This window comes from Branchiostoma lanceolatum, chromosome 19, assembly GCF_035083965.1.
Source record: "Branchiostoma lanceolatum isolate klBraLanc5 chromosome 19, klBraLanc5.hap2, whole genome shotgun sequence".
Taxonomy (NCBI): Eukaryota; Metazoa; Chordata; class Leptocardii; order Amphioxiformes; family Branchiostomatidae; genus Branchiostoma; species Branchiostoma lanceolatum.
Window position 1 is genome coordinate 8,124,088 of NC_089740.1, and position 15,534 is coordinate 8,139,621.

Consider the following 15,534-nt stretch of genomic DNA (forward strand, 5'->3'; position numbering starts at 1 on the left):
ATTAGCTATACATAATATATGGGTGCTGATTAAAAGTTAAAGACCTCTGGTAGGAAGACTACAGAAAAGTGGAGGACTATGATGAAATAACACTAATAGCTATAAAAGTACCAACAATGAATAACATCAGCAATTACAATGGTATCTACGCGATAATCTATTGGAAGTGTGACTTATAGCTTTTTTGTACTCTAACATGCTCACTGTGGTGTATCAGTCAACGCGATGATGCACTTAGATTGACGGAATTCGAATGTCTGACACTATATTCTGTACATCCTTTTCAGTGATGGTAGCGGCCCAGCACCAGCAGCCACAGTACGTAATGATGGGCGGTAAGTTCATGTCTGAAATACTGCTTTATAACATGTAGGGCCTAGGGGCTTACTATTGTATAAAATGAACTGGAAAAGACGTTGTCAGCAATGGCCAATGGCTAGGTCTGCATGCAGAGACGCATGCTGTGTTGTTCTGTAACAGACTCAGTGTAGATGCTTTGGCATGTTTAAGGATCGGATCCTTAACGGGCAGTTACATAACGCATGGTATCGGTGCTTTCGAATGAAATCTACCAACACCGCTGAATCTGATTTTAACGATTCAACCCGATTCGTTTCCTGTAGCGGGTCAACAGCAACAAAAGGGCAAATCTCAGGGTCAGCGCGGCGGGCAGACTGTGTACCTGCCCCGCCCGGCAGGTAGGAGCGGTCCGATACAGCACGGAACTCAAGCGCTCACTGATTAACGCGTGCAGCTCCTAATGATCAAACGCCATTCTCTCCATTACAAAGCAATTATCAGTCTACAATCTGCCGCTAATACCTTAAAATAACAGCAATGTTGGCAGATTCTACAACACTTTTGAGATGGGAAAACGACTTCCATTTTGAAGTGCTACGCTACTGTAGATATGCATATTTGCTAAAGTGCATTTCCATCTCTGTATCCAAATATTGTTTGCCAATACCTTACCATAAAGGTCTTTACCTTTCTTTTATTTTTGCAATGAGCAGTGGTGCTGAATTGCTCAGAACCAAACCATCAACTGGAATGATCTAAATCTCTTTTTGTGCATGAATGCCTGCAGATTTGCAATTATAGAAGATCTTCCTCACCAATGCATACTCTTACATAATTGCAGCTGCCATTTGTATGCATATTTTTCAAGGCATGGCAACTACTTCATAACTGCTTAGTCATAAACCATCACATTGGGATAAAATGTAAATCAATATTTTCTAGCAGCATGCAAGGATGACTGACGGTAAAACTAGGTGACAGATAAAGAACTGCAAAAGCATTGTCTTTTTAAACACACCATGACTTCATCATAAATCTGATTTTAACGATTCAACCCGATTCGTTTTCTGTAGCGGGTCGACAGCAACAACAACAACAGGGCAAATCTCAGGGTCAGCGGGGTGGGCAGACTATGTACCTGCCCCGCCCGGCAGGTAGGAGCGGCCCGATGAAGCACGGAACTCATTGATTAACGCGTGCAGCTCCTAATGATCAAATGCCATTCTCTCCATTACAAAGCAATCTGCCGCTAATACCTTACAGCAAAGTTGGCAGATTCTACAGCACTTTGAGATGGGACTGCGACATCCATATTTTGAAGTGCTACGCTACTGTGGATATGCATCTTTGCTAACGTGCATTTCCATCGCTGTATGCAAATGTTGTTTGCCAATACCTTACCATAAACGTCTATAACTTTCTTTTATTTTTGCAATGAGCAGTGGTGCTGAATTGCTCAGAACCAAACCATTAACTGGAATGATCTATTTTTTTTTGCATGAATGCCCGCAGATTTGCGATTTTAGAGGATCTTCCTCACCAATGCATAATCTTACATAATCGCAGCTGCAATTTGTATGCATATTTTTCAAGGCATGGCAACTAGTCCAATTCAATTTACTTACCTGGACCTGTACCTTTATCGTCAGGGGACACTAGTTGTACTTGATAACAGCTTAGTCATGAACGATCACTTTGAGATAAAAGGTAGGGGACAGGCAAAGAACTGCCAATAAATTGTATTTGTAAACACACCATGACTTCATCATGAATATGATTTTAACGATTTAACCCGATTCGTTTCCTATAGCGAGTCAACAACAACAACAGGGCAAATCTCAGGGGCAGCGCGGCGGGCAGACTGTGTACCTGCCCCGCCCGGCAGGTAGGAGTGGCCCGATACAGCACGGAACTCATTGATTAACGCGTGCAGCTCCGAATGATCAAACGCCATTCTCTCCATTACAAAGCAATCGTCAGTTTACAATGTGCCGCTAATACCTTACAGCAAAGTTGGCAGATTCTCCAGCACGAAACTCAAGCGCTCATTCATTAACGCGTGCAGCTTCTTATGATCAAACGCCATCCTCTCCATTACAAAGCAATCGATAGTCTGCAATCTGCCGCTAATACTTTACCAAATAACAGCAACGTTGGCAGATTCTGCAGCATTTTTCAGATGGGAAAGCGGTTTGCATCGATATCGTTTTGAAGTGCTGCGCTGCTTCGAATATGTATATTTGCTAACGTGCATTGCAATCGCTGTATGCAAATTGTGTTTGCCAATACCTTGCCATAAAGGTTTATACCTCTCTTAAATTATGCAATGAGCAGTGACGCTGTATTTCTCAGAACCAAACCTGGAATGATATAAATCTCTTTTTTGCAAGAATGCCCGCAGATTTGCAGTTTAAAAGAATCTTCCTTACCAATGCATAATCTTACATCATCGCAGCTGCAATCTGTATGCATATTTTTCAAGGCATGGCAACTACTCTAATTCAATCTCCTTATCTCAACCTGGACCTTTTTTCCAGGGGACACTAGTTGTACTTGATAACAGCTTAGTCATAAACGACCACATTGAGGAAAATGTAAATCAATATTTTCTAGCAGCATGCAAGAATGACTGACGGCAAAACTAGGCAACAGATAAAGAACGACAAAAACATTGTCTTTGTAAAGACACCATGACTTCATCATGAATCTGATTTTAACGATTCAACCCGATTCGTTTCCTATAGCGGGTCGACAGCAACAACAACAACAACAGGGCAAATCGCAGGGTCAGCGCGGCGGGCAGACTGTGTACCTGCCCCGCCCGGCAGGTAGGAGCGGCCCGATACAGCACGGAACTCATTGATTAACGCGTGCAGCTCCTAATGATCAAATGCCATTCTCTCCATTACAAAGCAATTATCAGTCTAAAATCTGCCGCTAATACCTTCCAGCAAAGTTGGCAGATTCTACAGCATGTTTGATATGGGAAGGTGGATTCCATCGTTTTTGAGAGCTGCGCTGCTGTGGACATATATATCTTTGCTAAATGCATTGCCATCGCTGAATGCAAATGGTGTTTGCCAATACCTTACCATAAAGGTCTATGCTTTTCTTGATATTTGTAATACGCTAGCGCTGTATTGTTGGAACCAAGCCATTAACTGGAATGATGTAAACCTTTTTTGCCATTTGGCATGACTGCCTGCAGATTTGATAGATCTTCATTACCAATGCATAATCTTACATAATTGCATCTGCTATTTGTATGCATATTTTTGCATGACAACAACTCTGATTTCAAATCTGCTTACCTACATTAAACTATTGTACTGTTTTTTACACTAGTTTTACTTGATAACAGGTTAGGTTTAAGAAATGGAGTCATAAACAATGACATTGAGCCAATGATTGAGGACAAAGTCTGCCAAAGAACTATCTACGGCAAACTTAGCTATAGGTGAAAAATAAAGAAGTGCAACAACATGTTCGTCTTCACACACCTTGTCTTACCAATGTTTGGAGATGCCCAAAACATAAAAAACAGCGCTTTGACATAAAGCAAAGCACAAATAGACATGGCAATAGGCTGATGTAAAGCAACAAGACCCAAAGGAAGTTAGACAGTGGCAAACAGACCATAGCCTGGGTGCCATCCCAGTCAGTTCAAACGGACTCCCATGTTCTTCCATAATCAAAATTGTTTGTAGGAGAGTATGGGAACGCCGGTAAACTAAAGCCCCCCTTCCACTAGCCAGATGGCGAACTCGCTGCGACCTAAACTGAATTTGTTCCCCTGATGTAATATTTGGAATATCATACAAAATGTTAAAGTATGACTGAAAAGACCACAAAACACAAACAGCATAAAAACATCCCTTTTTTTGTCTAAGAAATTTTCAAATTCTAGGTCGCAGAGCAGTCACAGCGATGTCACCGCACAAGTGGAATAGGGGGTGTAAACAGGATGAAACCTAGGCAAAACAGGCCAACCTGGCGTGACATCACCTATACATGTTGTTTACCCTGTGATTTCCCTATCCTTCCCACAGCCTCTCACATGGGGAAGGCCCAGTCTGTGGTGATGCCTGCCCCGCAGAACGTCGTGGTGCTGCCCCAGGTGGTGAACCTGATCTGCCCACAGGGCTTCATCCGTCACGACCGGATCTGCTATGCCTTCTCCTCGGCGCCAGTCAACTACACCACCGCTGAGGGCGAATGCGGCGCACTGGGAGCTACGCTGGCTAGCATCAACAGTAGGTGTCTTCAAGAGTTTAACTAAAATTCTCCCACCCTTAGATCTTTGCCAAAACTCTACACTCTAGCTACCATCACCAGTTGTTCCTAGATCTCAAACAAAACTCTTACAGTTTAGATCCTTTGGCTACCATTAACAGTTGGTGGCAAGTAGGCAGATGCCCAACCAAGAATGAGCACTGAGCTGCTGTCTAAGACCGAATGCCAGAACTTTGTGCCGATAGAAGATCATAGAATTCACATATTTTTCCAGACGAGAACCAGCACATGTTCTTGACTGAGTACCTCAACGTGGTCAACCCTGGAGAGAACCACTGGATCGGACTGGAGGACAGGGCTACCGAGAGTACGTATTTTTATCTTAATAATGATATAAAGAATCTTAAAGGGTATTCCGGCATGCACTTGTGGCTCAACTGTTGGTTGCTCCTGTTCCCAATGAGTTGGTAACTTAGACACCCCGGTTAAAGTACTGGCCATCTCGCGATCTGTTGGGGCTACACCGTCATTCGGAAAGGACGTAAAAGGGGGTCTCGTGTTCGAGGGGTTAGCTTGTGCACGTCAAAGGGGAAGGGCTATTAACCCCCTGTGAAAATGTACCCTGCTACTGAAACAGCAAAGAGACTTGCTGCCATGGGTGCAACTCGGTACTAGAAGGGTGAGCGAACGAACAACGGTTACGTTAAGGTAGCCCTTAAAGTATTATCTTGTAGCTTATTTAATTCTTTATCTATTTCAAAGCACAGAATGAATAAAGTCTAGAAATATATAGCTTCTGCTGAGATAGTTTCGGTCTTCTTTTTTTCGTAGACTACAGCTAGTGTGTTACACCGCCTGGCGGTTATACCGGCTATATAGATATAGATACAGAAACTGTAAAACCCCATGGCTTTGATTTAACAGCAGCTCTTTTTACCCCCTTGAACAGACCAGTTCATGTACGCCGACTCCACCCCGCTGGGCAAGTTCATGAAGTGGGCGCAGGGCGAGCCCAACGACCAGGGTAAGGACGAGGACTGTGTCGAGATGTTCCCTAACGGAGGCGGCTACTTCCGCTGGAACGACGAGTCGTGCTGCCGCGACCGCCACTACATCTGCCAGGCTCCCCCGGGTAAGATAATCTTCCCCTTCCCTACTGTTTTTATATCCCATATTTTCGTACCAAATGCCCCTAGAATTACTAGTAGCTACTGCATCTGCCAGGCTCTACCGGGTGAGATAATCTTCCCCTTCCCTACTGTTTTTATATCCCATATTTTCGTACCAAATGCCCCTAGAATTACTAGTAGCTACTGCATCTGCCAGGCTCTACCGGGTAAGATAATCTTCCCCTTCCCTACTGTTTTTATATCCCATATTTTCGTACCAAATGCCCCCAGAATTGCTAGTATCTACTACATCTGGGGCCATTCTGCTATTACGCCAAAAAGCAATTACTCAAACAACTGGATATGATTTTGGAAACGGTCAGACGTTTCAAGTAGCATCCACTACTTTTCGTCAGTGACTGTGAGCAAGATCAGTTGAACAGCAGGTTTATAACCACGAACTATGAATTGATATGCAACATTCTGCTATTCCTGTCAGACAACTTGGTCTCGTATGATATGGCTCGAGACGAAGTAAATTGGACCCAGTCTTAGAAAGTTTTTCTCTAGGAGTGAACTTGTATCCTGACTTGATGGTGATGATTCCATTTTAGATTCTAATATTATTAAATATTTCAGTCCCACATTATTGTAACAAATGAATCTCCAAAGATGATGTTGCACTCATTTCTTTCATCTTATCAAGTTGTATTAGTCTCCACTGGATTCCTTTTGGTGCCGCAAATAGAAGAAGTTGATCTTTAATTTGACGAAAGTAACTGTTAATAATCACCATCATCAAATTCATCGTCATATTTGTTCCTCCTCGTTGCGAGGTGCAGTAGGCGAAGTTCATTCTCCAGAACTGCTTGTTCTTCATGGCCAACAATAGCTCATTGAATTATCATTTTGTTCTTTTAGAGAGACGCATCACCTGTTTCTGCCACAACCACTCCACAGTGTGCGCCGATGACGGAGTCTGCGCAGTGAGTATGACCATATTCGGGGTTTTGATATCAGTTTTGATAGTACTCGGTCTAGCTTACTTTGAACCTTTCAATGACCAAATGCTACCTTTGTATGGATATACCAATGGAGTTACCCGGCTTCGTTGGTCCAAATTTGCAGCTATTCAATAAAAAAACTGCTAAATCTTCTTCTCTTTCTAGACCTTCCTTGTCTTATTCAGCCTCAACTTATAGCAGAAAATTCCCCCTTCTTCAGCATCAGAGATACGTTTCGACCTGCTTTTTTGCTTCTTTTTCTGAACGCCTTTATTCTGATTCGCAGGACTGCCAGCACAACACCGAGGGCGACCAGTGCGAGAAGTGCTCGGAGGGTTACGAGGGCTTCGCCACCCAGGGGACAGCCGACTCCTGCCGACCGGCCCAGCAGCTCGTAGCTGTCCAGGTCGTGCAGCAGAAGAAACCCGTCATGACCGTGCGCATGCCCAAATAAACACCTCAGCAGTAGCACGTGATGCCGCCTGTAGGTCGTTTCAAAACGAGGCTGTGGCTTTTGACCTTTGTAAACAAGATGGCGGAAGGAAAAGAGGAATAGTTATCACCTGTATGTAGTTTTATGACAAGGATGTCGTTTTGGCAGGAAGAAATGGAAAAGTGCATGTTGTTGTGGGTGTAAACAAAGATCGAAAACACAGCCTCTATAAATGACCTGCATGTAAGGTGTCATACTGCCACAAAATCCCATATAGAATAGATACCAAAAGGAAACCTATTGTTTGTGAGGTGGTAGGTGATGAAATTGATTCGCTCGAGTGCACCTTTGCACTACAACATGGTGCTTACTCATACTCATCTGGTAAACATCAACGTATTAGTTGATTTAAGAACAGTTGTTTGAATTTGGTGCTGTATGTGATAAACCAATATACTGATCAGGATTGGACCGAAATCCAGTGGGTGTCGATGCCAATAGGGCTACCGTTTTGATGTGGTTTGGACTTTAAGTAATACGTAGGTAAGGTTTATCAAGTCTGATCTCGTGATGGTGCTTCAAAATAACTCAACTCAGGCAAAACAGGATTACCGGTAATATAAGATTTACTGTTAAAGATACATATCACACAAATAAAGTTGTACAACTGCAGTCAGTGTTAACATATATTGCCCGTGTATTCGGAAGTAGGTATTATAATAGTTTCCATTGTTTTGAATTGAGTAACTTTACTCTCTGAAGTGGTGAGATTCGCTTTGCTGATCAACTCGTTTGCTTAACTGCTTGGTGGTTTTAAATGCTCTAGAATTTACTCTGTTGTTGAATGTTAAAGCTTAATATGAACTTCAGTGCTACAAAGAGTTGCCATGTTGACAGTGTTACAATTCTTGAGATATGCATGTAAGAAAAGGGCCAATGGCCACATTTCCTCCAAAGTGTACCTCGTTTATCCACATTCTTCAATAAATGCTTCACGCTTTCGTAATCTTCCTTTCATGTGATCATTTCTCCTTATATGACACGGTAGGTTATTTTGAAGCAGGTGCCAGAATTGAAGATGGTAGATGCAATAACCCCAGCATCCTACATCATTGCTGATGGAAGAGGATAGTTTGGTGGCAATGATGAACAATTATTCTTTTAGCCAGATCATATCGTGTATTTGCAGATGCATCAACAGTACAAGTGCAACCTAGTAAGTATTATGAAAAGGGTAGGTGGACTGTTTAGGAAATGGAATTACTTACAAAAAAACAAATAAACAGGAAATGCAACAAACACGTACAAACTAATAAGAATTCTCAAAAGAGCAGGCGAACAGGCCAGGAAATATGATCACTTACAATAAATAAAAAAATGAGCTATGCCTCACCTTGCTTGATGAACCATGCCTGTTCCCTATACGTCCATAACAAATTAGTGATTTGTTCCTAGATACCATTTGAAATTTAGAAAACAAACAAACAGGCAGACAAGAAAACATGAAAGACAATGATAAAGTAGTTGACATGTAAACGGCTGCTTTATATCAATACAGCCTTTTGATCGAAAATAATTCGGACAAACACATTCGGTAGTGAACCTCCCCTGTGCAGAAATAAACTATCAATAATTCCTTCTTGATTAGTGTGTTGTTTAAAACTTCAGGGTACACCTTTGCATTAAAAAGTTTGATCATGAATTCTTTAACTATAACAAGAGGTGTCAGATTGAAAGGATAACCAGCATAGCTTTTAGCAGAATGAACGACCCCTTTGAAGCAACACACCAGCCAGCTCAGGCTTCGTTTGAAGAGTCAACGTTTATGATACCTGCATCATAACAGCAAACATGCAAGTAGTACCATCAGGTATATTATTTCTGTGTAAGCTTAGTCACGAATATTTATTATTAACAACAAGCTAAATAGCTAAAAGTGTCACAGAAGTAGCAAGAAGGGAACATTATTCCCAGCTGGATAGAATTATCAAGACTGCCTGTAGCTGTGGATGTTTTAAAAACAACATTCCTCGACATCCAATATATACATTGGTCGCATTCTTCCTTATCCCCGAGTACTTTGACACCACCGATGTTTATACACGCTGCAGTCATGCGGAGCAGCTAGAGTACTAGATGAAGGTTTGTTAGTATATCAGACATCACGTTGTTTGTTCTTCCACAGGTTGCTTTAACAGATTCATGTATACTGCTGTTTGTGTGTCGGATGAATATAAGTTATTTTATGTCTATTATTGTAGACTATGGTTCATTGACACTGATGGCAGGTACAGTAAGAAAGCCCCTTGTGCATTTCTCAGAATTTTTAGCATATCCAGTAGATGGTAATGGACAAAGATGGCTAGTAGAAAGAATAGCGGCCTTGTGGTGTTTCCGTGATAGCTCTAAAAGGCTATATGTGTACTACAATTACTACCATGTCCTGTTAGATTTGAACTTAACTTCCTCGAACTATATCCAACCGTCTGTCGATATTTCTGTCAACTTCTTTTCACTTTCTACGGATTATTCGACAAAACAAACAAAATGTCGAAATTCATTTGTAAAGATATAACCAAACATTACACAAAGAGCAGGGTCCACATTTGAAGCGGACGGTTGGGCAAAGCTATTTAGCTGTTTGGAATTACAGTAAGTTAAAAAGGTGGGGAGTGATCACAGTAGACTTGTGTATTTTACACGTCTCTTATAACATCCAGGTTTGTTTAGATTAGCGGCTGACTGCCGTGACCCCTGCACCTGGCCTTGCAAGCATCACCCTAAAGTTTACCATTCCCCCCTCCTCTTTAACAATGTTTGTCTTACGCCATTGAAGATACGCTGTGGATCACATCCGCGCATGCGCCTTACCGATCAGACAGATCGCCCATCGGGGAGTAAAGGCGTCCCAGAAGGAAGTTTGTTGTGCGGCCAAATTTTTGTGGTTTGCTCGTCTGGGTTTAACCATGATCGTTAGGGTGCTGTTTGTGATAACCGCCGTGGTGGCTGCGTTGGCAAGGTCAGAAGGTAAGATTGGGCAACATTCTTTCTCTGTTGTCATCATAATATATGAAAACGCATGCAAATCGTAAGAAGAAGAATCGTGATTACGCTTTCATCACGTAGATTATCAGCTTATTAGGTTATACATATACAAGGACAATGCTGCGACACCAATGCTGACAGAATTTTATACTTTCGAAATGTTTATTTTTCGCAATGTCTTATTCTATATACAAAAGGAGCCAGCCGTAGTCTCTTTAGCCACGTTTTCCCTGCTGTTTCAATGGTTTTGGAAACACTATCCAGTCATTCAGATCATAGGAGCATTGCCTCTACCGAGTTTATGCAGATTTTTTTGTAATGGTCATTCACAGTCTTGGCAGAAGAAGAATATGCACAAAAAAACTCTCCTTGGGGTCTATTAGCCAACCGTTCGGCAGTTATTCCCGCCTTAACAGCAGTGAAAGCATCGTTATTTATTGCGTTTGGTGTCAAGTCACGAATACAAATAAACACCGAGTTTTCCATTGATAATGTAGCGACGATGAACAGTATTCGTTACGTCAATGGTCTGAGTATGTTTATAAGTCTTTATAATTGTACTGGAGCTAAACAGTTCCCAAAACATTATTGAATATACAGAAATGTCTGTTTATGAGCTACATTGCTATCATTTCTATCATATACAAAGATTATATTAAAACCGGACGTTTTTTTCTGAAGGGCCACAGAAAGCCGCAAGTAGGCCCATGATCGAACTTGCCCTTTGTTTTGCCAACACCAACCCACATACCAAATGTCCTAATGATCCATCCGCAGTTCCCTTCACAAACAACCAACGGAAACATACCTTTCTTTTGGCAAAGTTAATCTATGCTTTTATTGACTTGTCCCAGGCAGCGGTCTGAATGACCTTCAGGAGTACGAACAGCTCGAATACGTCACTTCCTGTTACTACCCCGTCCACATCCCCTGCACCAATGGCGCGGGCTGTGTCTCCGGGCGGCAGAGATGTGACGGCGTCTACAACTGTCCGGACGGCTCTGATGAGGAAAACTGCGTGGACTGTAAGGAGTGGTCTATTCTATTTTATCTTATTCTATTTTATTCTATTCTATTCTATTCTATTCCATTCCATTCTATTCTATTCGATTCGATTCTATTTTATTCTACTCCATTCTATTCTATTTCATTCCATTCTATATAATATATTCTATATATTACATCATATTCCATTTTTTCGTTCTATTCTATTCTATTCTGTTCTGCTCTGTTCTATTCTATTCTATTTCATTCCATTCTATTCCATTCTATTTTATTATATCATATTCCTCTCCCTTCCATTCCATTACATTCTATACTATACTATCTATTTCGAATTCTTTTTATCTTACTCAATTCTTTTTCAGAACTACTCTACTCTACTCTACTCTACTCTACTCTACTCTACTCTACTCTACTCTACTCTACTCTACTCTACTCTACACTACTCTACTCTACTCTACCCTACCCACCCTACCCTACCCTACCCTACCCTACCCTACCCTACCCTACCCTACCCTACCCTACCCTACCCTACCCTACCCTACTCTACTCGATCTACCCTACTCTACTCTACTCTATCCAACCCTACCCTACCCTACCCTACCCTACCCTACCCTACCCTACCCTACCCTACCCTACCCTACCCTACCCTACCCTACTCTACTCTACTCTACTCTACTCTACCCTACTCTCCTCTGCTCTACTCTACTCTACTCTACTCTACTCTACTCTACTCTACTCTACTCTATCCAACCCTACCCTACCCTACCCTACCCTACCCTACCCTACCCTACCCTACCCTACCCTACCCTACTCTACTCGATCTACCCTACTCTACTCTATCCAACCCTACCCTACCCTACCCTACCCTACCCTACCCTACCCTACCCTACCCTACCCTACTCTACTCTACTCTACTCTACTCTACCCTACTCTCCTCTGCTCTACTCTACTCTACTCTACTCTACTCTACTCTACTCTACTCTACTCTACTCTATCCAACCCTACCCTACCCTACCCTACCCTACCCTACCCTACCCTACCCTACCCTACCCTACCCTACCCTACCCTACCCTACCCTACCCTACCCTACCATATCCTCTGCATACGGTAATGTGATGAAATATATTCTCACTAAAATAAGGGTGGGGGACACCCAAGAAGAAGCTCGAGTAATAGTTATTACTCTACAAAAATCTATCTGTACACTTGAAGCAAACACACTTGAAAAATATTGGATAGGAGTGAAAGTGTAGTGAAGCTACAGAGAAAGAAACGACATGATATGCGGTAAAGCAATTAAATAAAGTCATGGTCTTATAAGACGTTGATGTGCTCCAGGTAAGAAAGTTCGAAGGAGCACTCAGTAAGTCATCTAAATGTTCTATCGTCATTCTTAATACACGGCCCTGAAAATCCCTGGGGAAACGTAAAGACCGCACTCTATAAATACTGTAAATATACAACGGAAGCTTCCTCTTCAAACAATTATCTTTTTGCGACGCCATTACAGTACATATTTCTTTTGGGTTTCCGTTTGGTATTTTGGTATTTAGAAATACATATCCGTGTGCATTTAGTCTACACCCTGACTACAATACAGCTGCGTTCAATCTGCGGGGTCCGTTCATCTGGGGAGGATTGAACCCTACTTAGGGATATTTGTACTGTAGTCTAGTACTGATGGAGAGAACCAAGACAAACACAGGTCTGCACGGAACGTAAAGCAGCGCTCACTTAAGGCTAAAGTACACATTCTGGCGTGTAAATCCGAGGTAAAACGGTATTAAGGTTGGTGCAAAAATAAAGGTGGAAGCAGAACAGATGTGGGAACAGATCTAAACAGTGGCATGCAATATACTATCTACCTACTGGCAAATTCCTTATGTACTTTGTAGTATTTGAGGAGCTGATAAATGTATCGCTTACTATCGCTTATGATAATACACGATATGAGTTGTCTATTCCGACCACTAAAATCTATCCGAATTTATCTATTAGTAAGCTTTCAGACAAAGAAAGGACTATTCTTCTTTTAACTACCAAAAACCCACAAATTATAGAAAAGGTGGGACATTGCGTCTTCCATTGCTTGCATAAGAGTCAAACCCTTCACTAGCTTTAGACAATTACGTTTGTATAATCTAGTTTAACCACTTTTAAACCTATTTTGTACCCTGTTCTTTTATTATGTTATATGCAATTAGCCTTCGGGCAGGAATTTGCAATAAAGTTATTACTAACTATAAGTAAAGCAATTCCAAACTACACATTTTCTATTCCTTTTACTGACAGTGGGAGGGGGGCGTTACACCTGAAAGCTAAAGAGTTCAGTGTGTCCAAAGACATATTTCATGCAACGGCTGTTAGTCCGATGCAACGTTGACCAAAGAGAACAAAAGAGATTCGGCAATTACAATAGGTTTAAATAGCAGGCTAATTGCCGTATACGCATTACGTTACGGCGACGTGCATGCTTGTTGGTGTACTATGGAATTCAAGGCTAACGATACACTTTTCATGATTTAGACTGGGCCATGCATCTTCGGAACGGACTGCCGGCACCCCAGGCCGTCATCCAGCCTCCCAGCAAGGTCATGGTCAGGAAACCTCAGCCAGGTGAGTCTGATGGGCAGGGCATGACAAGGAGGCGTCTGTAGTCACGTGGCTATGACGTCAGCTAGAGTCCGCCATGTTGTCGATTGCGTAACCGACTCGTGCGAAATTGTGTAAAATGCCCTCTTGAAATATCATAATGTCCTATTATAACAACAAAAGGTTATATATTGACATTAACCTCAAGTCATGTCAGGCCTTTATAGTCATTATGTTCATAATGCTGTTTGTAATAGACTGACAAAAATCAAAATTGTAGGAGGAAGGGTTTTGCTGGACTGGAAATTGTGGAGGAAGATGTGCTCTTTGCTGACGGGCATAAACGCCTAGTCAGAGAATGTGTAAGATATACGAGTATGTAAGAATCAGACTAGCAATATTGACTTTGATTGTCATGTCACCTCCAGCCAAGCAGGTGATCACGTGCTACTGTAACAACCACGCTACTGAGTGTGCGGCAGAGGGAGTCTGCGCAGTAAGTACTTTTCGAAAAAAATGAGAGCCAATTCGAGGAACCAAGTTGAACGCATACTACCAGTAACTGATCGAGTCTGACTTTAAAAAACACTCATGTTATGTACCTATAGATGGAGACCTATGGAAATAATATCTATAAATGAACCTCATTGGTATCGGTACATATACTGTAGACCCCTGTGTAAGCCAATGAAGCTCTATTGTTTTTAATGTCACTTGTAACGTTATGGCTTCTTTCTAAAGCCCATTGTATTCTCGCAGCTGTAGATGTAACCAAGGTTACATTAAAGGAGAGTCATGGGCCTGAGATATATTCTCCTGGCAAAGTAGATAAAATGAAAAGACAAATTGCAATGTAAAGTCAGTTTGTGTATCTTTCCATGAATAGATAAGAATAGATAAGGGCTTTTTCAGATAAAGTTGACAATCTAATTAACTGATGATCTTTTTTCTTTCCTTTCAGAACTGCCAGCACAACACGGAGGGCATGCAGTGCCAGTACTGCCAGCAAGGGTACGTGGGTCTGGCTACCCGCGGGACGCCCCTGGACTGCCAGCCGGTCCAGTACGTCCAGTTCATCCCGCGTGGCCGAGGGCATCCCAGGCGCCACCACAACAACTGGATGTTCCAGTAGAAGGAACACGTAGAAAGAGAAAATGTGTTGTTTTCACAACCAATGCTGCCGCGTTTCAGTAACTCCTCAACTACCTTCATCCGGGCATACACGTGGTGGTAGACTCGTATCTGTTGCTAAGTGACGTAGTAGAATGAGTAGTACGCCATTACACCCCGAGAAACTTAGCTGAAGAGTCACTGAAACGTCAGCAGCGTGAGTACGTTTTAGGTTGTAAAAAAGACCCTTTCTCAATTATATACCATTCTGATGAGACTGTATACGGATGTAGAAAGAAAACTAAGAATGTTTCCCATGTAACTGACAATTGTCTCTCATACACATGTATTACGATCCTGACTCAATGGTATTTGATATTGCCACCTGTTTTTGTATTGGTGACATGTCCCCATGGGCACTTAAGACTGTTGCTGGCGCCATTTTGTTGTCAAACAATAATATCAAAACACAGAAATCGAGAGCAGGCTATGATTGAAACCTGTATTGATGAGTAGTTGGGGTAGTGATCAAATCACGACTTCGTGATGAGTATGATATTCGATTTCATGTTATATTATCACTAGTTCTTATAAAATGCGTAGTTCCTTGGTTACTTGTGATCTTGTAATTCCTTTGTCCTGATACCATATCATCTTATGACATCTAGCCTAAGCCACAATTAGAGGATTTGATGCCATGTCC

At 41.9% G+C, this 15,534-nt stretch overlaps 2 protein-coding genes across 3 annotated transcripts; both read left to right on the forward strand.

The window, feature by feature from the left end:
• Positions 1 to 270: 270 nt before the first annotated feature.
• LOC136426009 (perlucin-like) lies at positions 271 to 8,085 on the forward strand. 2 transcript variants are annotated; one of them, XM_066414942.1, is made up of 6 exons: positions 271 to 335; positions 4,350 to 4,553; positions 4,808 to 4,900; positions 5,483 to 5,665; positions 6,564 to 6,628; positions 6,933 to 8,085. In XM_066414942.1, exons 1-6 carry the CDS (start codon positions 290 to 292, stop codon positions 7,098 to 7,100), a joined length of 759 nt encoding a protein of 252 aa, XP_066271039.1. In that variant the 5' UTR covers positions 271 to 289; the 3' UTR covers positions 7,101 to 8,085. The 2 variants fall into 2 exon arrangements, with proteins under 2 accessions (XP_066271039.1, XP_066271038.1); XM_066414941.1 differs by lacking the exon at positions 271 to 335 and adding an exon at positions 2,811 to 3,128.
• Positions 8,086 to 9,737: 1,652 nt separating this feature from the next.
• Positions 9,738 to 15,503, forward strand: LOC136425660 (uncharacterized). The gene is made up of 5 exons (XM_066414589.1): positions 9,738 to 10,106; positions 10,979 to 11,149; positions 13,656 to 13,745; positions 14,150 to 14,217; positions 14,683 to 15,503. Exons 1-5 carry the CDS (start codon positions 10,046 to 10,048, stop codon positions 14,851 to 14,853), a joined length of 561 nt encoding a protein of 186 aa, XP_066270686.1. The 5' UTR covers positions 9,738 to 10,045; the 3' UTR covers positions 14,854 to 15,503.
• Positions 15,504 to 15,534: the final 31 nt, after the last annotated feature.